Source organism: Ylistrum balloti, unplaced genomic scaffold, assembly GCF_031769215.1.
Source record: "Ylistrum balloti isolate Yb309-2 unplaced genomic scaffold, AGI_CSIRO_Ybal_v1 Utg369890, whole genome shotgun sequence".
Classification (NCBI taxonomy): Eukaryota; Metazoa; Mollusca; class Bivalvia; order Pectinida; family Pectinidae; genus Ylistrum; species Ylistrum balloti.
The window spans coordinates 609,819-632,282 of NW_026782023.1; the positions used below are offsets into that span (position 1 = coordinate 609,819).

The window sequence follows — 22,464 nt, forward strand, 5'->3', positions numbered from 1 at the left end:
CCTGAAGATAAAATCCTGTTGTGTTTTTCTTTACTTTCGTTCTGTATGTCCTACACGGAATGGAAGAGTAGTAGGCACGGGGATTAAGAGATATCAGATCTAATTTTGACAATTTCATATGTACAAATAATGATAATAATAATGATAACAATAATAATGTTATTGATTCTGTAGAGTTAATTTACAAGTAAACGTGTATAGAAGTTATAAACAAATCGCAAACGAAATATGAAGCATGTTAAAATTTCAGAAGCAAATTAAAACAGCTATACGGTATGTATTTACTGACAAGCACAAAAGTAGTTTAAATATATCACAGAATGCATGATAAAAGCAAACCGTAGAAAAAACACCTTTTATTTGGTATATCTGATTAAAATGTGAGCAAAGAGTTCATTATGCTCCCCCCATTTACGGCCGGGGGCATATAGCGTTGCCCATGTCCGTCCGTCCCGTCCCGTCGCGTCGCGTCCCGTCCCGTCCCGTCCCGTTCCGTCGCGTCCCGTCTCGTCGCGTCGCGTCCCAAATCAGTATATACCACCTAACAACTTCATTCGGAAGGCAATTTTCATGAAACTTCATACAAATATCAAGTATGGAAAGACCTCATGCAGTGTTGAATTCTTCGGCATAGTGGGGTACATATGTCAATATAAAGAAAATTTACACTTATTGTATTATAAATATTGTTTGATATATTTAAGCAAGAGTGTAGAGAAAAAGTAAATTAATTTTCCAACTGTTCGTTGTAAAATATATAAGTGAAGACATGTTTTCAAAATTATCTTACAAAATATGCAGGAAATTTAAATTTAAAGGAAATCGCAAAAATAAAAATGTCGTCTCACAAACTGAATATTGAAACTGGGAGGTATAATAATATAGAAAGGAATAATAGAATAAGCACTTCATGTTACAGTGATGCCAGAGAAGATGTTTTTCATTTTATTATTTTATTCTCCTGGACATAATTTAGCTTATCAGATGTTTGCGTCTAACAACAAACGCTATCTCTTAGTGTTTATGATGCTATGCATGCTTATTTAACCAAATATGTCCCATTTGATGTACATGGTCTTCATAAACACTGCTATTGAATATGAATCGAGTGGCAGAATTGACGTCACAAATGATTGACCAATAGATAAAGCAGGATAAAGCAGATGTTTTGGCTACATTTTTCAGTAGTGTATTCACAGAGGAACCACCAGGCGACACACCAAAAATGCATAATAAAATAATAAAATACCCATTTCGAGATATCATATGCACTGAAGAAAGTGTCGGAAAACTCCTCTCAGACTTGGATGGCAGTAAGTCTCAAGGACCTGACCAAATGCACCCAAAGGTTATGAAGGAACTAAAATCGATCATAAACAAACCGCTAAGTATTATTTTCAACAAATCACTGGAGGATAGTCAAGTTCCATCTGCATGGAAAGAGGCCAACATCACAGCAATATTCAAGAAAGGATCAAAATCGGACCCAGGGAATTATCGTCCCGTAAGCCTCACCAGCATAGTCGGAAAAACCATGGAAAAAATTGTGCGAAATTCCATCGTTAATCATATGGAAAACAATGATCTTTTTAGCAACAAGCAATTTGGATTTATCGCGAAACGGTCCACAGTTCTCCAGCTCCTTATGGTGCTTGAGGATTGGACGGATATACTAGATCACGGTGGGGAAATTGATGTTATATATATGGACTTTATGAAGGCCTTTGACAAGGTACCAGGTTAATTGAAAAATTAAGAAGCTACGGAATAGCAGACCAAGTCGTCAACTGGATAGAAAACTTTCTACACGAAAGGAAGCAGAGAGTACTAGTTAATGGAAAAGCATCCAAAGACCACCCGGTATTAAGTGGGATCCCCCAGGGCCCAATTCTATTTGTAATCTATATAAATGATCTGCCAGATTATACTTCCTCGAACACCTACCTATTTGCTGATGACACTAAGATTTATAGAGAAATAAAAAGTGATGAGGACAGGAAGGCAATGCAACAAGACTTGGATAAACTGCAAGAATGGTCTAACAAATGGCTTCTAAAATTCCATCCACTAAAATGCAAAGTATTAACAATAAAACAAAAAAGGAAAGAAACATGGACATACCATATGGCAGGAGCAGAGGACAACGTGGCGTTGGAAAACATAACTTCAGAAAAAGATATTGGCGTAACGGTGGATAAAGATCTAAATTTCTCTATGCATATGCAACAAGCTGTAAACAAAGCCAACAGTATTGTTGGTTTTATTAGAAGGTCCTTTGTATACTTAGATGAAGTGTTTTTTACACAACTGTTCAAGGCATTAGTCCGCCCACACTTAGAATATGCCGCAAGCGTCTGGAACCCATACAAAATAAAGGATATCGAATCAACTATCCTACAGCGACCGTCTCAAGAATCTCGGACTCCCGACATTGGCATACCGTAGATTGAGGGGAGATATGATAAACGTTTTCAAAATTATGGATAAATTTCACGATGAAAAAGTCACCAAAGGCATGTTTGATCGAGACGAAAATTCTAAAACAAGAGGCCACTCAAAGAAACTGAAAAAGAAATCATGTAATCTGGACATTCGGAAATACTCATTTGGACTAAGAACTATGGACCTATGGAACAGTCTACCAGAAAAGTAATCCAATCATCAACAATCAGACTTTGAAATTAATTTGGACAATCATTGGAAAAATCTCGAACTGAAATTTAACCATCTGGCTCGTTGCAATTCACTAATCGGAAGTAACTATATAATTTAATTGTATGATTATTATTGATATGGATATAGAGGCACTGTGTGTCTGCGTCCGTTAAATATCCTAATATATCCTAATAAAAAGAAATCCTTGGTTTCCGGATCGGATCATGAACCTCTTTTCACCAATAATTGGACAGGCTTTCATTATAGTTTTTTGCCAAAAAGGGATTGGACAGCATATTGAGGCGCAGTTTTCATCTCTGTTGCGAACTATACTGTTACTGTATAAATTCAATTCAATAAGGATTTGGTAATTTCTATTAAGGAGAGCGCAGTCAATCTGAGTTCCAATGAAAAATGAGAGAGAGAGAGAGAGAGAGAGAGAGAGAGAGAGAGAGAGAGAGAGAGAGAGAGAGAGAGAGAGAGATGTCAAATGAAGTAAGAAACGAGTAGATATGAGTATAGTGCAACTACCAGTTATATAATATAAACTTCATTTATTTTACAATAACTGTAAAACAAGCTTTGAGCTTATGTTTATCACTCTTGTTGGCCCGGATGGAAGCACACAAGGAGTTGTGGGAGGAACAGAGGTACGAGGGAAAGCCCACGTGGTCGGGAAGGTGACCCCTGACCTTTTCACGTCCGTTCCAGGGAATCGAAACCCAGCAGCCTAGTTAAAAACCGAATTTGTTACCACTGCGCCACCAAAGAACATAAGCTTTCAGTTGGCATTCAATAGTTACTGAACGTAGGCAAATTTATCACGAACGTACTTCACTGAATTTGCCTTTGTCCATATCGCATTCAAAGGCCCTTGAATGTCAACTGAAAGCTGTTCAATACTTATATATAAATATTCAGTAGTAATGTATAGGCATGGGTTAGAATGATTTCTTTATAAATTAGATAGATATTCAAAATACTTGGCAAGCAGTGGGGTAACATCTATGGTGTACATGACAATGCATACAAATACAAATATCTTACAATACGTAAATGTATTTTATAACAGTTAGCATTATTAATCAACACAGACAAAAATTCTCGTCACGTTTTTTATATAGCCTTCACAATAATTGTCAAAATAGCTGATGTATCTTTTAAATGCTTTGGTTGAATAGACGTGAAATATTCTGACCATCTGATCGACTATCCGTGTACAATAAACAATTAATGAAATCAATTTCTGTTATAGTTTTAACCGGATTCACATGAAATCATGTGATCTTAAACTTTTAAGCCGTTATCTGCCACCCGTCTCCATTATCCATTAGCCGTCTTCTGTCATCAATTAACCGTTCTTCGTCATCCGTTAACCGTCCTTCGTCATCCATTAACCGTCCTTCGTCATCCGTTAACCGTCCTTCGTCATCCGTTAACCGTCCTTCGTCATCCATTAACCGTTCTTCGTCATCCGTTAACCGTCCTTCGTCATCCGTTAACCGTCCTTCGTAATCCATTAACCGTTCTTTGTCATCCGTTAACCGTCCTTCGTCATCAATTAACCGTTCTTCGTCATCCGTTAACCGTTCTTCGTCATCCGTTAAACGTTCTTCGTCATCCGTTAACCGTCCTTCGTCATCAATTAACCGTCCTTCGTCATCCGTTAACCGTCCTTCGCATCCGTTAACCGTCCATCGTCATCCGTTAACCGTCCTTCGTCATCCATTAACCGTCCTTCGTCATCCGTTAACCGTCCTTCGTCATCCGTTAACCGTCCTTCGTCATCCGTTAACCGTCCATCGTCATCCTTTAACCGTCCTTCGTCATCCGTTTACCGTCCTTCGTCATCCATTAACCGTCCTCCGTCATCTGGATCGCAATGTAAATATATACATGGATACGAATTATGTGGATAAACATTGCGATCCAGGTATTCATGTCACGCAATTATACAATTTGCCACTATGATGATGTCATGAAAATTCCAGCTGCCTCTCACTACAACTTCCAAACGTCCGTTTTGGAGATGTCGTGGTGGTGTGGTCACGGGCAGGATGTGATCCTTAAACACACGACAAGACACGGGTAACCAATCAACACATGGCTAGACATCGAGGAACCAATCAAAACACTCCCAGATATCGGGTAACCAATCCACACACGGCCAGAGATGGAGTAACCCTTCTACACACTGCTATAATAGAGTAACCCATCAACACACAGTCAGTGGAACAAGCAATCAACACAGGGCCACAGACATATAGTAACCCACCAACACACGGCTACAGACATATAGTAACCCACCAACACACGGCCAATGACATGTAGTTACCCATCAACACACGGTTACAGACATATAGTAACCCACCAACACACGGCTACAGACATATAGTAACCCACCAACACACGGCCAATGACATGTAGTTACCCATCAACACACAGCCACAGATATATAGTAACCCATCAACACACGGCCACAGACATGTAGTAACCAACCAACACACGGCCACAGAAAATAGTAACCAATCAACACACAGCCACAGACATACATGACCAACCAACACACGGCCACAGAAAATAGTAACCCACCAACACACGGCCACAGACATACATGACCAACCAACACACAGCCACAGACATATAGTAAACCATCAACACACGGTCACAGACATATAGTAACCCACCAACACACGGCCAATGACATGTAGTTACCCATCAACACAAGGTCACATACATATAGTAACCCACCAACACACGGCCAAAGACATATAGTAGCCCACCAACACACGGCCACAGACATATAGTAGCCCATCAACACACAGCCACAGATATATAGTAACCCATCAACACACGGCTACAGACATGTAGTAACCAACCAACACACGGCCACAGAAAATAGTAACCCATCAACACAAGGCCACAGACATATAGTAACCCACCAACACACGGCCACAGACATATAGTAACCCACCAACACACGGCCAATGACATGTAGTTACCCATCAACACACGGCCAGAGACATATAGTAGCCCATCAACACACGGCCACAGACATGTAGTTACCAACCAACACACGGCCACAGACATATAGTAGCCCAACAACACACGGCCACAGACATGTAGTAACCAACCAACACACGGCCAATGACATGTAGTTACCCATCAACACAAGGTCACATACATATAGTAACCCACCAACACACGGCCAATGACATGTAGTAGCCCACCAACACACGGCCACAGACATGTAGTAACCAACCAACACACGGCCAATGACATGTAGTTACCCATCAACACAAGGTCACATACATATAGTAGCCCACCAACACACGGCCACAGACATATAGTAGCCCATCAACACACGGCCACAGACATGTAGTAACCAACCAACACACGGCCACAGATATATAGTAACCCATCAACACACGGCCACTGACATACATGACCAACCAACACACGGCCACAGATATATAGTAACCCATTAACACACGGCCACAGACATGTAGTAACCCATCAACACACGGCCACAGACATAAAGTAGCCCATTAACACACGGCCACAGACATGAAGTAACCCATCAACACACGGCCACAGACATACAGTAACCCATCAACACACGGCCACAGACATATAGTAACCCATCAACACACGGCCACAGACATATAGTAGCCCATTAACACACGGCCACAGACATAAAGTAACCCATCAACACACGGCCACAGACATATAGTAACCCACCAACACACGGCCACAGACATACAGTAACCCATCAACACACGGCCACAGACATATAGTAGCCCATCAACACACGGCCACAGACATATAGTAACACAGCTAATCTTGTCCTGTTCACAAGCCTCGTCAATCCAGTCACCACTAATCTTGTCGTGTTACCAAACCTCGTTAATCCAGCCGCCATTAATCTTGTCCTGTTTTCGACCCTCGTCAATCCAGTTTCCTCTAATCTTGTCCTGGTTTAGAGCCTTGTCAATCCAGCCACCACTAATCTTGTTGTCCTGTTTACGAGCCTCGTCCATCCATTCACCACAAATCTTGCCCTGTTCTCAAGCCTTGCCAATCCAGTCACCACAAATCTTGTCCTGTTCTCAAGCCTTGCCAATCCAGTCACCACAAATCTTGTCCTGTTCTCAAGCCTTGTCAATCCAGTCACCACTAATCTTGTCCTGTTTTCGAGCCTTGCCAATCCAGTCACCACAAATCTTGTCCTGTTCTCAAGCCTTGTCAATCCAGTCACCACAAATCTTGTCCTGTTCTCAAGCCTTGTCAATCCACTAATCTTGTCCTGTTCTCAAGCCTTGTCAATCCAGTCACCACTAATCTTGTCCTGTTCTCAAGCATTGCTAATCCAGTCACCACAAATCTTGTCCTGTTTTCGAGCCTTGTTAATCCAGTCACCACTAATCTTGTCCTGTTTTCGAGCCTTGTCAATCCAGTCACCACAAATCTTGTCCTGTTCTCAAGCCTTGTCAATCCACTAATCTTGTCCTGTTCTCAAGCCTTGTCAATCCAGTCACCACTAATCTTGTCCTGTTCTCCAGCATTGCTAATCCAGTCACCACAAATCTTGTCCTGTTTTCGAGCCTCGCCAATCCAGTCACCACTAATCTTGTCCTGTTTTCGAGCCTTGTCAATCCAGTCACCACTAATCTTGTCCTGTTTTCGAGCCTCGCCAGTCCAGTCACCACTAATCTTGTCCTGTTCTCAAGCCTTGTCAATCCAGTCACCACAAATCTTGTCCTGTTCTCAAGCCTTGTCAATCCAGTGACCACAAATCTTGTCCTGTTCTGAAGCCTTGTCAATCCAGTCACCACAAATCTTGTCCTGTTCTCAAGCATTGCTAATCCAGTCACCACAAATCTTGTCCTGTTCTCAAGCCTTGTCAATCCAGTCACCACAAATCTTGTCCTGTTCTCAAGCCTTGTCAATCCAGTCACCACTAATCTTGTCCTGTTCCCGAGCCTTGTCAATCCAGTCACCACTAATATTGTCCTGTTTTCGAGCCTTGTCAATCCAGTCACCACTAATCTTGTTCTGTTTTCGAGCCTTGTCAATCCAGTCACCACAAATCTTGTCCTGTTCTCAAGCCTTGTCAATCCAGTTACCACTAATTTTGTCCTGTTCTCAAGCCTTGTCAAATGGTGGCTAGAACCCCGTCTACCAATAACAAACATATACCCGCTAACAAGCTAAACCTATTTTCCAATTTCCTACTTTCCCATACGCTCTCTTCCGCTATCTTCTAAACCTCTTGTCCTTCGGAAGGGACGTTCAACGGGGGTCCGGTGTACAGTGAGTCACGCCGTGCACGCTAAAGAACCTCTGCTGGTTTTTTTCGAAAAAGAGAAGGCTAATTGCTAGCCGCCACAGAGCATAGGTTTATAATAGGGAAATATAGAGTTAGACTAGAGTAGGAATAGGTGTTTCAGTGACAGTCCAACACCCCCCTTATTTAGACGTTAGGGTATAGAAATAGCCGGATCTGTCCTCCCCACATTAGACCTGTTTGACGATGACTAAAAAGCGAAATTGCATACCTTTACGCCTCGTCCCTCCCAGCCCCCTCCCCCTTAGTGTCCTAGGCTCGGTTATAACCGGAACAAGGACGTTAAGCTCAAAAAAAAGAAAAGACAGCTCTGGTGTCTTATGTTCCTATCGGCCGCCGGGTGGCGACCATAGAAGGTATGAGTAGCAGTATAGCACGCATGCAATATAACAGAGGACTGATAGGGTTTACTGGTGATAGGCCTGAAAGACTGCCTCATCCGATGTAATTAAAGTTGCCTTAGTGAGATAGTCGCGATATGGTTCCTGTGAATTGGTTCGTTTGGCCTTGTTCGAACTACGTGTAGATTAGTTCGAGGCGACAGTGAGATTAGTTGCTCAACCCAATAGTTTGCTTGGCTTAGTTCAAACTAAAGAAGTCCCTTCATGTAACTCGGTTTGGTTTGCACTGAGTACCAGTGCAGTTATAAACCATAAGAGTAGGAAACCCCGAGTAACCGGAGTAATTGCTTTCATAACGCTAAATAAGCGTATACAGGATCAGAGTTCATTCATTGGTGATTTTTAGTCCCCTTAACCTGTACATAGTGTAATCCGTTTGTATATAGTGTGTTCCATTCATATGCATATCTGTATATATTTTGCTTCGTCAGTAGTCCCTCAATTCGTCAAGCTGATTCAAATAGATCCACAGCAAGGTAATCTGAGGCTTGCTAAAGTTTCTGACCCTCATAACAAATAGTTGATAGGGTTGCACGTTACAATACTAAGACGGTGTGCAACCCTATGGTACCGTATTAAAATCACTGATACATAACTAAACTGCGCACGCCGCTTGTACAAAAGAATAAGAGACAAAAGCACGATATCTCGAACCCAGTATAAAGGATTGGTTCAAACTCTGTGTGTGCGAATCTTCAGACATGTCCGTCTTGATTTCCCACATTTTAAGCATAAACAGTTCACCGTACAAATGCCACTACTGTCCGAAGTTGACAGGGGTCATCCATTGCACTTCTTATGCAAGGTACCACGCAAAATAAGGTCGCTAATCAATTTGGAGTCCATCCATCGAACATTTGCCGTCTCATCCAAAGACTACATGCCACCGGAAGGGTTGCAGACCGTCTCTGAAGCGGTCGCCTTCGTGTGATGACGCGTCGGCAGGATACGGCAATGCGACTTTCGCACCTTCGCAATCGCTTTCTGACTGCCACGGAAACAGCAAAGATCAAAATTGGGCGTCATCATGTTCCAATTGATCCAAGACAGTGCGTACTCGACTGCGTGCCTTTGGTTTAAGACCGCGGCGGCCATATGTTGGACCATAGCTTAATACGCGACGACGTGCCAGACGAATGCAATGGCTGAACGCACATTCCGTAAGACGCTTCCCAATGCAACGTTGGAGAAGGGTCCTGTTCTCAGATGAGTCCAGGTTTTCGTTTTACCGGGCAGACGTACCCACGAGCGGGGGGTGGGGGGATGGGCATACGATGTTGATGGGTCCAGAACGCACTTCATTTTGAGTGAGGTACTTTTGAATCATAGTCAAATTTGAAAGGTTAACTTAACATACACGAATGAAATTCTCGTAGATGATAGAGTGGTGAACTACCTTCCAGTTCAGGGTGGTCGGGTGGCGCAGTGTTAACGCACTCGCCTTTCACCTAGCCGACCGGGGTTCGATACGTGAAAAGGTAAGGGGTCACCTGCCCGACCACGTGGGTTTTCCCCGGGTACTCCGGTTTCCTCCCACAATAAGACCCCTCGCGCGCTTACATCCGGGCCAACAAGAGTGATTATTATAAGTTGACATAACTTGTTTCGCAATTGTTGTAAAATAAATAAAGTTTACATTACCTTCCAGTTACACCATAATTACATTGTAAAACCCTTTTCGAGTTGCCCTGGAAATTCCTAATTGCGTTTCTTTTTCCTCTCAGTATATTAATGTACATGTATTCAAAATCATTTGATATGGACTGTTATTTGTGTGATCATTTAACTAATATCGCCGTCGTAATAAATACGTTATCGTGACTACACATAATTGATTACAGTCAGGGAGACGGTTTGTCTATTTTGAGTGATTTTATTAATGCATCAAGATACATAGTAAAACAATAATTTCACATTACAGCGTTTTGTTTGCCTTTTTTTTTATAAATCGTACAAGAAAAACATTGTTCGCTGTTTTGAATAAAAGTATTGAATGGCAACTCAACATGAGGATTTTTAGGCATCTAACCAAACCTAGTAGTGTTTCGTTTGTGTAAACTCGCACGTGTTAACTACTGATGTTTGATTCATGCGTTTTCCTGGGTAACCGACTTTCGTTTATGTATTGTAGATCGATGGCAATAAATTGAAAACAGGCCTCCATTAGTCGTTAGACATCTGGTCCGTTAATTTAGTCAGACAGTGGTGAATCGAAAAAATGAAATAACTCTCTCACTGTAGTGAACTACGGTTGTTGTCTGTTCCGGAATCTCCGTCTTTTCTATTTGTTTATTAGTCCCGCCGTCAAGTAGTCGCGTGAAAGTTCTATATATCTTACACAAAGTGTTAATAAAACATTTGTATGACAAAGATGTAATAACGGGGTTATGTGACAGTATTCATAGAATTCTTATCTGTATGCGTACCACATTTCATCCAAATCAGACCAAATCTGAAGTGATTTATTTAAAAATGTATTAAAAAAGACATTCCCGTAGTTTAAAAATGTCTGACTTTAGGTGTGTCATATTGACATATATGTCATCAATTTACATGTCACTTGATCAAAAAGATTAACCAATCAATGAGCTTTATTGGGTATGAAAATGTCAATATCAGGTAAAGCTACCACGACTTAAGTGCCCTTCATCTCATACCATTGACCAGACAACGAAGCTTTGGACATTGTACATAATCAATTTGATGGTCCCTAACTTATGGCTATATAAACGTTTGTAGTATAACAAGAGGAGGTCCATTGGGCCTTAACGATTCCAACATCTACGTGTCATTTCTCTTGAAAGTCCAATTTCCTTCAAACCTAAACTTGACATGCCCATGAATAACCTGTATTTGACACTCGGAGTATTGGTAAAGGACGAAGTGTTTTGTGCGACTTTAGAAATGATGTTTCAAATCCATATGGTTATATAAAACCTTGACAGTTATAGAGAACATTTACGTTATTTTGCAATTCTAGGTCTTGTTGAACTTTGACCTCTGATCTTCAATCTTGGCCCACAATATTTTTGTGTCATTCGCTACAACTTTTAAACCCATATGTCTATACAAAAGTGTGAAAAATTTGGAGACAAAAATGGCAGTTTTACATCCTCTATTCTCTGACATTTGACCCAGTAATAATAAAATTACTAGGCGAACAAAATCTGTGCATCCTTTCATAAACTTTTAAAATGGATATGCCTTAAACATGACAGTTTTCAAACGAATTTTGCACTTTATTGCTATTAGAGTATTTTGACTCTGTCCAAATATTGCCCCTCCACTGGATGATCAACGGTAATTCCTGTGACCACTCATTTTGTATGAGCCTCTCTTTGACATTATAATAATCTTAAACACTTATTTTCTTTACATATTTATATCTTCCTGAAGAGAAAATTAAAAAAAAGTAAATAAATAGAATTTTGTTCACTCTTTTGTCCCCGCTTCGTGAGCACCAAGGGGTGGGACCCCGAATTTCGTACTTTTCATGGCCTTCCTGGTCGATGCTATAGTAACCGATTTTATTTGCAGTCGACCCAGCGTTCTTGATAAGAAGCTGAAAATGAGAAAAATACATAAACAGGCGATGAACGGCTTTTTTAAGTGTTAATAACCCTCTCAATCAGTGACCCACTATTTATATAAAATTTGTAGATTTTTAGAAACAGTCGACGGACGAAACTGCAGTATATTCATGATCATTTCACTAAAACAGCTACCTTCGGTAGGACAAGACACGAAGTTATAGAAAGAAAAGTCCATTGTTGAATTAAATGGCATCATTAGTGATCATGTTGAAGATATTTTTTGTAATATTTTAGGCAATAACATGAACAAATGAAATCTAAACGGCATGAGGGTGAGGGAGAGTTTCTTGCAAAATAACTACTAACATCGGATACTTTATCTGGGACTAAATTAAGCAAGCACGGTGGTGTTTGCTTGTGTAAAACTGTAGGATTTTATGGTTTCCCCGTCGTTTAGATATTTTTTTTCCATTTCACATCTTTATGAAGTGAACGTATACTTGGCAATTTTGTAGAACCCGTAACAATTCTCGCTGCTTCAATCTTTTCTAAATTTTGACGTAAGTAGCGTGGTAAATTATCCCAGACAATATCAGAATGTTTTAGTTTAGGCCTAATAAATGAAAAATATTTTGTTTGAGGACAATTTCTGTCAGGAGTATTTTTTAGACTTCTTAATAGAGCTAATCTTTGTGCCACTTTTTTCATTACATGATCAACATGGGTATTCCCTGTACTGTCACCTGAAAACCATACCCCTAAATGTTTATAATAAATAATATTGGATACTGTGATGTTATGATTGTTATAGGGTTGTGGATTTGTAGATTTGGCTTTGAAAGTTTGAATTAAATGCATTACGATCAACATCTAACACATGTAAACAAGACCGTGGTATCTTGTATCTGCTGGTAAAAAAGATTCGCCGACAACATCTTTCTTAATAATATTTTTTTTAATCATTTGTCAGCAATAAATAAAAGATTAATGATCTGTAAAATGAGTAGACTCCACAACAAATTGATTGAAGTCGTATCTCTACATTAAATCGATAATACGACCAGGATTTACAGCTAATTGTTCATTAAAATCATCAGTAATTAAAATACAATCAGATTTAGCAACCATATATATTGAATGGTCAATAAGATTCCAAATTCCATTCCGAGGATTTGACGGTCTATAAAACGTTCTCAAAATAATTTTATTGTTGATCTGTAGTTCTATTCAAATTAATTCAAGATTATTAATTTCAAATTCCGGACATCGAATCGCTGTAATATTTTTATTTGACGTAAACGGCGATGCTTCCGCCAATCCGCAATTTTACAAAGTTTGAATTAAAAAGTTCACCAGATGTTTCTGTGGATAACCAAGTCTCAGTGAATGAGGAAGTATAATAATGATGTAATTCACTAAAATTTAAATCAATTTTGGGCGACAAACTTTGGACGTTGTAGTGTACTAACGATAAATAATTATGGTTGAGAATGGTAAGTCAGAAAACGAGGAAGAATCTTCGGGACCAGGGTTTCAATATCTCCACTGCGTAGGAGTAACGTCAGAAGACATATCTGTAACATAATTCTCATTATAGATTACAAAAATGATAAAACATGTAGTATATAAAAAGTCCTGGTATGCTCCAATACGTAGGATTTGGTTGAAAAGACACGTTAGTTATGTGTAAGATATAAACCGCTTTAACATTAAGATTGTAAACACTTGTGTAGAACTAGATGTGTGGTCTGTTTCTATAATGATATATATATCTTGAAAATGTTTTTCTTTTAGAAGCGCGTGAAGAATCATTATGATAGGTAGCGCATTGATTTTAAACACAGTAAGTAAATTGATGGCTAAAACACAAAGTAAATCTATTAACACTATGATAACCGACTTGACCCCGTATGATAACCGACTTGACCTCGTATGACAACCGACTTGAAAACGTATGGTAACCGACTTGACCTCGTATGGTAACCGACTTGACCTCGTTTGATAACTAACTTGACCTCGTAAGGTAACCATCTTGACCTCGTATGGTAACCGACTTGGCCTCGTATGGTAACCGACTTGACATCGTATGATAACTAACTTGACCTGGTATGGTAACCATCTTGACCTCGTATGGTAACCGACTTGGCCTCGTATGACAACCGACTTGACCTCGTTCGGTAACTGACTTGACCTCGTATGATAACTAACTTGACCTGGTATGGTAACCATCTTGACCTCGTATGGTAACCGACTTGACATCGTATGACAACCGACTTGACCTCGTATGACAACCGACTTGACCTGGTATGGTAACCATCTTGACCTCGTATGGTAACCGACTTGGCCTCGTATGACAACCGACTTGACCTCGTATGATAACCGACTTGACCTCGTATGGAAACCGACTTGACCTCGTATGATAACTAACTTGACCTCGTATGGTAATCATCTTGACCCCGTATGGTAATCATCTTGACCCCGTATGGTGATCGACTTGGCCTCGTATGGTAGCCGACTTGATCTCGTATGATAACCGACTTGGCCTCGTATGATAACCGACTTGATCTCATATGAAAATCTATCTGACCTCGTATGATAACCGACTTGACCTCCTATGGAAACCGACTTGACCTCGTATGATAACTAACTTGACCTCGTATGGTAATCATCTTGACCCCGTATGGTGATCGACTTGGCCTCGTATGGTAACCGACTTGACATCGTATGATAACTAACGTGACCTCGTATGGTAGCCGACTTGACCTCGTATGATAACCGACTTGGCCTCGTATGATAACCGACTTGATCTCATATGAAAATCTATCTGACCTCGTATGATAACCGACTTGACCTCCTATGGAAACCGACTTGACCTCGTATGATAACTAACTTGACCTCGTATGGTAATCGATCTTGACCCCGTATGGTAATCGACTTGGCCTCGTATGGTAACCGACTTGACCTCGTATGATAACTAACGTGACCTCGTATGGTAGCCGACTTGACCTCGTATGATAACCGACTTGGCCTCGTATGATAACCGACTTGATCTCATATGAAAATCTATCTGACCTCGTATGATAACCGGCATGATCTCGTATGGTAACTTAACTTGACCTCGTTTAATAACCAACTTGACCTCGCATGGTAACTGACTTGACCTCGTATGATAACTAACTTGACCTCGTATGGGAACCATCTTGACCTTGTATGGTAACCATCTTGACCTCGTATGGTAATCGGCTTGGCCTCGTATGGTAACCGACTTGACATCGTATGATAACCAACTTGACCTCGTATGGTAACCATCTTGACCTCGTATGGTAACCGACTTGGCGTCGTATGACAACCGACTTAACCTCGTTCGGTAACTGACTTGACCTCGTATGATAACTAACTTGACCTGGTATGGTAACCATCTTGACCTCGTATGGTAACCGACTTGACCTCGTATGACAACCGACTTGACCTCGTATGGTAACCATCTTGACCTCGTATGGTAACCGACTTGGCCTCATATGACAACCGACTTGACCTCGTTCGGTAACTGACTTGACCTCGTATGATAACTAACTTGATCTCGTATAATAACCAACTTGACCTCGTATTGTAACTGACTTGACCTCGTATAATAACCAACTTGACCTCGTATAATAACCAACTTGACCTCGTATGGTAACCGACTTGACCGCGTTTAATAACCAACTTGACCTCGCATGGTAACTGACTTGACCTCGTATGATAACTAACTTGACCCCGTGTGGTGATCATCTTGACCTCGTATGGTAACCGACTTGGCCTCGTATGGTAGCCGACTTGACCCCGTATGGTGACCGACTTGACCTCATATGATAATCTATTTGATCTCGTATGATAACCGACTTGACCTCGTATGATAACCGGCTTGGCCTCGTATGATAACCGACTTGACCTCGTATGATAACCGGCTTGATCTCGTATGATAACCGACTTGATCTCGTATGATAACCGACTTGACCTCGTATGATAACCGACTTGACCTCGTACGGTACACATGATACACATAGCATAGGTAACTCTGTTTCCAAAAATTAACCCGTCTTCGGAGTACTAGATGACTAATGGCGCCAGGTACTATGATAGTAAATAGAGTTTGGTAGTTCAACTTATACATCAGTGTAGATAGGTAAGTGTCCTGATTCACCGCGATAGACAAACGAACTTATGAATGGTAACGAAATGACTAAAAAGATACAAATGTGAACAGGGGATTGATTCAACGAAAAATTATTTGTTTTGGAGAAAATCTGTCGTTGATTTGGCCTACTGTTTATGAACACCATTCTCTCTCTCTCTCTCTCTCTCTCTCTCTCTCTCTCTCTCTCTCTCTCTCTCTCTCTCTCTCTCTCTCTATATATATATATATATTAGAGTAACATTTTCTTGTACAGGAGGCACAAGATCTATTGTTATTAAATCATAGTACTAGAAATTAAATTAAAGAAGCTATAGTTACGTGAACAATCATAACATCTAGACACATTTATGTAAATGTTATTTTGTTGATCGAAGTTTACACAATTTTAAAACCAATCTATTCGGTCAGTTACATGGTGACATTCACTACTCTTGTTGTTTTTACTGATGTATCTATTGGATTTTTTGTTTAATTAAATGGCATTATCGGTGATCATGTTGAAGATATTTTTATTGTAATATTTCAGACAAAAACAAAACCAAATCAGTCTTAAGACATGTGGGTGGGGAGAGGCAGCACGTGCGCGACAGTCCTAAATTCATCCTTGCATAGTGGATTGAATCTCCCTTTTTAGAAGGTTTTTTTTTTGCATCGGTACCGAGGCAGGGTCACGTGTATTTCCTCGTGTGTTGGTCTGGTCACGTGATAATTAGTGTACAGTGGAAAATGAAAGTAGTTCTTCAGCTAGGTTTTTGATCCGGGAACAGGATTCGAAGGTAAGAATAATACAGTTAGGTGTGCTCGATATGCCGTTATGAATATGCACAACTAGATATATATATGTAGATCGTAGTTCACGTCAACAGCTGAATTACCTCATCTAAACAACTTCTGTGTACCTGTGCTTACCTGTTGGCATTCAGTCCCCGTTCAGTTTGTGTGTGTATATATCTATGATGTTTATTACTGTAACGACCACAGGTGTCGCACATGGGAAGGAAATTTAAATAACGTGGCACTTATGTGTCATGTTTTCGTTTAAAATTGAAGTTGTCGTCATACTTCATGAAAGAATCATGCTTGCTATACACATTCATGTACCTATCACAGTAGGGGTGACAAATGTTCAAAGATACATAAAAGACTTGAACTATTGTGCAATCACTGGTTTAATATATAAAATCTGTATCGATATCTGCTTACATTCACACATAAACTCTTTAATATATTGCTTTATCTCAAAGAAGAATTGTTCTAAAGTCTAATAGTAAAATAAAGATCTTTTCACTAAATTACCAAAGTAAACACTCGGGCCATTGAAAGTAATCTTAAGTGACATTGTTCTTTATTTTGAGACAGTCATCCATTTTTGTCCTGCTAAAGTATAAAAGAAATAATCCATACCTCGAGCTCTGTTTGCTCTAAATGTCAAGAAATGAATACCAAACAATCAAAAAATTTTAAAATCAATTTGGCGTCAAATTGTCTGAAAAATGCTGCTGAAGTGGGGTTTTCAATAGCCCCGCAGGGGAAAATGACCCCAGGTCAGACAAACGGGGATCACCGAAGCCCAACAGGGGCCAATTAAACCGACCAATCACTGATCACCTGACTTAATTACCTTACATACATTTAAATATAATTTAATAATAATACATTTAAATATAAGCTGAAGTAAAGGGAGATAACCTCTAGCATTAAGCAAAAAGGGAACATTATTTCAATGTATGAGCTAACCCTGTCACACTCTTAACTTAAACTGAATATTTTTGAACTCTGATTAATATTTTTAAAGTCTTTGTATTGGTTTATCAATAGTTATTGTTCTGGTCAGAGGACTGCAATGACAGACGGACGGACGGACGGACGTCAGAAGTGAAGGACTCTTTATCGCCACCTATGAAGTCTTATCATAGCCATAAGAGTCATGATAGGTTAACACAAACAATGGTTTAATGTATACACAGCCATATCAGGTGATACTTTTATAGTGATAAAGAGCAATAACATGCATACAAGGCATGGTGTTTCAGAGTTGACAAATCTAGTGAGACAATATCGAACTGAGGTCAAAAAATGGGTTTTTTCTTTGTTTTTTTTTTTTGTTTATTTTAAGGAAAATTAGTTTACAAAAGAAATTGAAGACTTTATAAATAATGATTAAAGTTACCAGGTAGGTTATATGAAGACACACAGGTGTCTTTTTTTCATCATAGATTTTACTTCTATTGATAATGTGAAAGGCAAGTGCTACCACTGCGACCCTAGTTAGCTATTCCTTGGAGGAATCTGTTCATGTAAATCTTTTTGAATTGCTATAATGTCCTGAGTTAGAATAATTTTGAAGATTAAATCAAATAATTTTAAATATATTCAGCAGTCATTGAGTGGCTGGATATATACATATAAGTTCACAAAATTAATGAACGTAATTGATTCAACTACAAACTCAGACAAAATGCTTGCCTCATTTTACTCATCTGATTATAACAAAACTTTTCCAAAATTGCCAAACTGAGTGTCATTTCTGTTTGTTGCCCAGGCTGACTGGACAGAGTATAGTCTGTCTATCTGTCGGACTGGCTATCTGTCTTTGCATCCAATCTTTTGGGAAATCCACTCCTGCCATAGTTTTAGCAGGATTCAATTCAAATTTGGTACAAATTATCAGTTGGTCACGAAGATGTAAATTTCTAATTTTCTTCCTTTTTTTTAACCCTTATAACATCGTTTTGCCCCATTTGGTATTGAAAAACTTCATAATGTTTTATTTTTATACTTGTATTACCTGTAGGTGAAAATGAAGCAAAATAAAATATAACAACTTGATCTACAAAAAATTATCATTTGTCATGCAACTTTTGGTGACCTATACTGTTAAATGAACAAAAATTACGATGTATATGATAGTGATAATTAGTGATGACCTTTCTGACCTCTGACCTTTGATGACCTCAATTTGTATGTTCAAACTATTTACATCTTTATCTGGCAATGTGAATGTTTGCAGTGATTTATTATCAACAGTATTGTTTATTATATTGTAAAGTGAATGTTTAAGTGGATTGACTCCTTGTTTTAACAAACTTGTACACATATATCTGTCCCCTATGGCATTCGTACCTATATAATTGCAACATGAACATATCAGTTGATGTATATTACACATTTACATGTACATATGGTATATGAATTGATACAAGCCCAAAGCTTGTTTACCCATCCCATTGATATCGTATGCATATTTTAAACTGTGGAATTTTAAATAAGGTAGTGCTTGAACTTAATAGACCGGAAGCATTGTTTACATATGTAGAGGCAAGCTGACATTGACCTTTTGTGTGATTTTGACTTAATAAATCGGTTGAATTTTAGAACTTTTAAGTGACACAATCATTGACTAGACAAGATCTTGGTGCATAATAACAATGTTTTTTTTTGACTTGTAAATCGACTATTCAGGAATGCCACACACAGATTTGACATCTATAATTAGATTTTATCTGCTCACATGAGAATCATATGATGTTAATTATTTCAGTCATCTGTCACCCATTCATCACATTCTAATCTCAGCAATCTTTATCCTTTTTGCACCTACATGTACAGAAATGAGCTACAAGATCAGCTAGGAGTTGAAATGGGGAATACTTCTCATTATTTTTCTTTATATCTTTTTTTTTAGTATTCATTAACCATTATACCCCTCAAATCAGAAAGGTATACAGAAAATACATTAAATTTGCACGATAGACATTTTTTTTTAGATTTCAATCTTTGATTTTCCTAAAAAATTATAGAAAAATGTTTTGAAATTTGTTTCTGACCTAAAAAAAAATACTAAAAAGAAATAAACAACAGATGAAATACCAGTATATTATTAAACTATGTAAATTTTCATGTTACTTATAACTAGATGTATCACTGTATCTCTTGTGACGTACTAATTAAAACCTGCTTGACTACTAAAAACATTTACTTTCATATCATAAATCATAGGACCTGCTCAGAATGAAAAATAAAATGAATGTTAGGATGTTAGATGAATAAAAATAAGAAATTTTGAATGAACGTAAGTGGACCAAGTTGATTTGATCCTATTATCTTATTGATTGTGCATATAGAGATAACAGTGTCAGATATTAGGACTGTTATTAACTACTGGCATTCAGGTTGTTCATATATGTAACATGCAGACACATGACTGTTCATTCAGTATGCAGATCAGTTATAGAATGTTTTGAAGTGATTCCTGATAACACGTACGCAATTTATTTTTTTATGGGCATTAGAAGTTTCCGGAGTGTTTCACAAATGACAAGCTGGATATTAACTTACAGGGTAGCTAGGAAGGAGATGGACATAAACTGGACAGAATGAAACAGTAATCAGGTGATATATAATTAATCTAGGATAAACACTTTAAATGTTTATCATGATCATATGCTTTAGGTTTGATAACAACAGCTGTTGGCCTGATACTGAAAATGATAATACTCAGTGTGTTGTATTCATGTTTCTGTAGTACAGTATCTATGTTAGTAAATTTACAGAACAGTCAATTAATCATCAATTTGATTCTGTTATACAATTTACATGTAAGTGGTTCAATGAAAAGAAAATGCATTTGCTGTTTATTATCAATTATACAATTATGATTATTAAGTACAGTCAAACCTTGTTATCTGCACACAAAATTTTCAAACTCAATTTAATTGAATACTTGGTCATCTTGAAGATTTCCCATGGCCCCACCGAGATTCAGATAATGAGGTTCAACTGTATTTTTATTTAAGGTTTAATAAAAGAAAATGCATTTGTTTTATATATATATATATATATATTTATAGAAATAAAGTCTTTCGTATTTCCCTAAAATAATTTGTAGATTTCAGTATGAAAAGAAAATCTTATTTAAAGACTTTTTGACAGGTTGATGGACAAGGGAGTAGAATCAACCATCCTTGTTGCCAAGGCAACCATCTCAGTGGAGACCGACATTCCAGCTTTCACAGCCCAATTGATTCCAAATGGTGTCTCCAAAGAAAGTCAATTTGAAAGATCTTCATCACAAGGCCAGTCCAATGGATACTTACCTCAAAGTCTATCTGAAATATCTGTAGGACTTTCATCTGCTGCAGCCAATCTCTCTGAAATCTCATCCCAAGTTGTTAGTGGGGTTTTGAGCCAATCACAGAGCCTCTCACAAAGGGACATATCTAGACATGTTGGTCTTTTGGGTATGGGTATGGGAAAGTCTTCAAACTGTGAAAGTATTGATGAAGGAGAGGTTTACAATATGTGTTCCTCGGAGAAAAAGCAGCCTAATCATTCGCCTAAAAGTCACCCAGGTACCGCTTCAGTATTGAAGTTTAACTGCCAGAACTCAATAGAAACTGACCAAGCTGTACTTTCATGTCGATGCCAGGACTCAGGAATAAGGTCAGGTCATAAGCTTCAATCCAAGACCTCGACAGATATTGTATCAAACCTGGATCCTCTCTCTGAGACAAACACTGGATCAGGTCATAGGCTTCAATCAAAGGACTCAACAGAGATTGTATCAAACCTGGATCCTCTCTCTGAGACAAACACTGGATCAGGTCATAGGCTTCAGTCCAAGAACTCAACACAGATTGTATCAAACCTGGATCCTCTCTCTGAAACAAACACAGAATCAGGTCACATAGATTCAACAGATAACAGTTCAGTTTTCAATCCTCATTCCATACCTACAAGCTCTGTGGATGACCCTGCTGACCAGGATGCAATAGATTCTTGTTCTGTCTTGAAATCCCCTTCTCCGGGCCTGTCAAATACAACTCTGCGACACACTCATTCAAGGAACTTCCGAGATTCAGGACATGAACCCCATTCCAAGCTCTTAACAGATACAGGTTCAGAATATTGCCCTGAATCAAACAGAATGCCAACAGAAGAGATTTCAGCTGATTGTGTACCAGATGCAAGTGTAGAAAATGGTTGTGATCCTGCCCAGCCAACAGAAATCACAACAGTTACTGACAATACGTTTTCTTTTAGAGCGTTATCAAGAAAACAAAAGTTCATTGTTTTCAGTTTCTGTATCGTGGGATTTGCCAACTTCTTATGTCTTTCTCTCATTGCTCCATTTTTTCCAAAAGAGGTAGGTATAGTTAACTGTTTATAGATGATAAATGATATTAACACTCTTTCAATCACTTTCAGTTTAAGTCACTAGATATGTTCTGTTCAAGAGTCTTCAAATTTTGATATATTTTTAGTGGGAAAGTTTTTAATTGATATTTATTTGTTTGCTGGGTTTTGTCACTCGAACAGTAAGAGTCATTTTGAGGCAGTTTACTTGTAATA

The 22,464-nt window shown here is 38.8% G+C and overlaps 2 protein-coding genes across 2 annotated transcripts; one reads left to right on the top strand and one right to left on the bottom strand.

Moving 5' to 3' along the window:
- Positions 1–836: 836 nt before the first annotated feature.
- Positions 837–2,445, top strand: LOC132546435 (uncharacterized). The gene is made up of 3 exons (XM_060210147.1): positions 837–871; positions 1,186–1,739; positions 1,922–2,445. The coding sequence occupies exons 1-3, from the start codon at positions 837–839 to the stop codon at positions 2,443–2,445; spliced, it is 1,113 nt and encodes a 370-aa protein (XP_060066130.1).
- Positions 2,446–3,950: 1,505 nt separating this feature from the next.
- On the bottom strand, positions 3,951–6,695 carry LOC132546437 (aspartic and glutamic acid-rich protein-like). The gene is made up of 3 exons (XM_060210148.1): positions 6,558–6,695; positions 4,651–4,720; positions 3,951–4,330 (listed from the first exon to the last, which is right to left on the bottom strand). Exons 1-3 carry the CDS (start codon positions 6,693–6,695, stop codon positions 3,951–3,953), a joined length of 588 nt encoding a protein of 195 aa, XP_060066131.1.
- Between the last annotated feature and the right edge of the window lie 15,769 nt (positions 6,696–22,464).

What these genes read in the sequence shown, in the direction of transcription:
- LOC132546435 (XM_060210147.1), top strand. Translation starts at nt 837, where the DNA reads ATGTCGTCTCACAAACTGAATATTGAAACTGGGAG. An exon ending in CTGAATATTGAAACTGGGAG is followed by an intron (nt 872 to 1,185) that starts GTATAATAATAT and finishes TACATTTTTCAG; the next exon opens with TAGTGTATTCACAGAGGAAC. An exon ending in GGCCTTTGACAAGGTACCAG is followed by an intron (nt 1,740 to 1,921) that starts GTTAATTGAAAA and finishes ATGATCTGCCAG; the next exon opens with ATTATACTTCCTCGAACACC.
- LOC132546437 (XM_060210148.1), bottom strand. Translation starts at nt 6,695, where the DNA reads ATGGACGAGGCTCGTAAACAGGACAACAAGATTAGTGGTGGCTGGATT. An exon ending in ATGGCGGCTGGATTAACGAG is followed by an intron (nt 4,721 to 6,557) that starts GTTTGGTAACAC and finishes CGTGTGTTTAAG; the next exon opens with GATCACATCCTGCCCGTGAC. An exon ending in TTTGGAAGTTGTAGTGAGAG is followed by an intron (nt 4,331 to 4,650) that starts GCAGCTGGAATT and finishes ACGGATGCGAAG; the next exon opens with GACGGTTAACGGATGACGAA.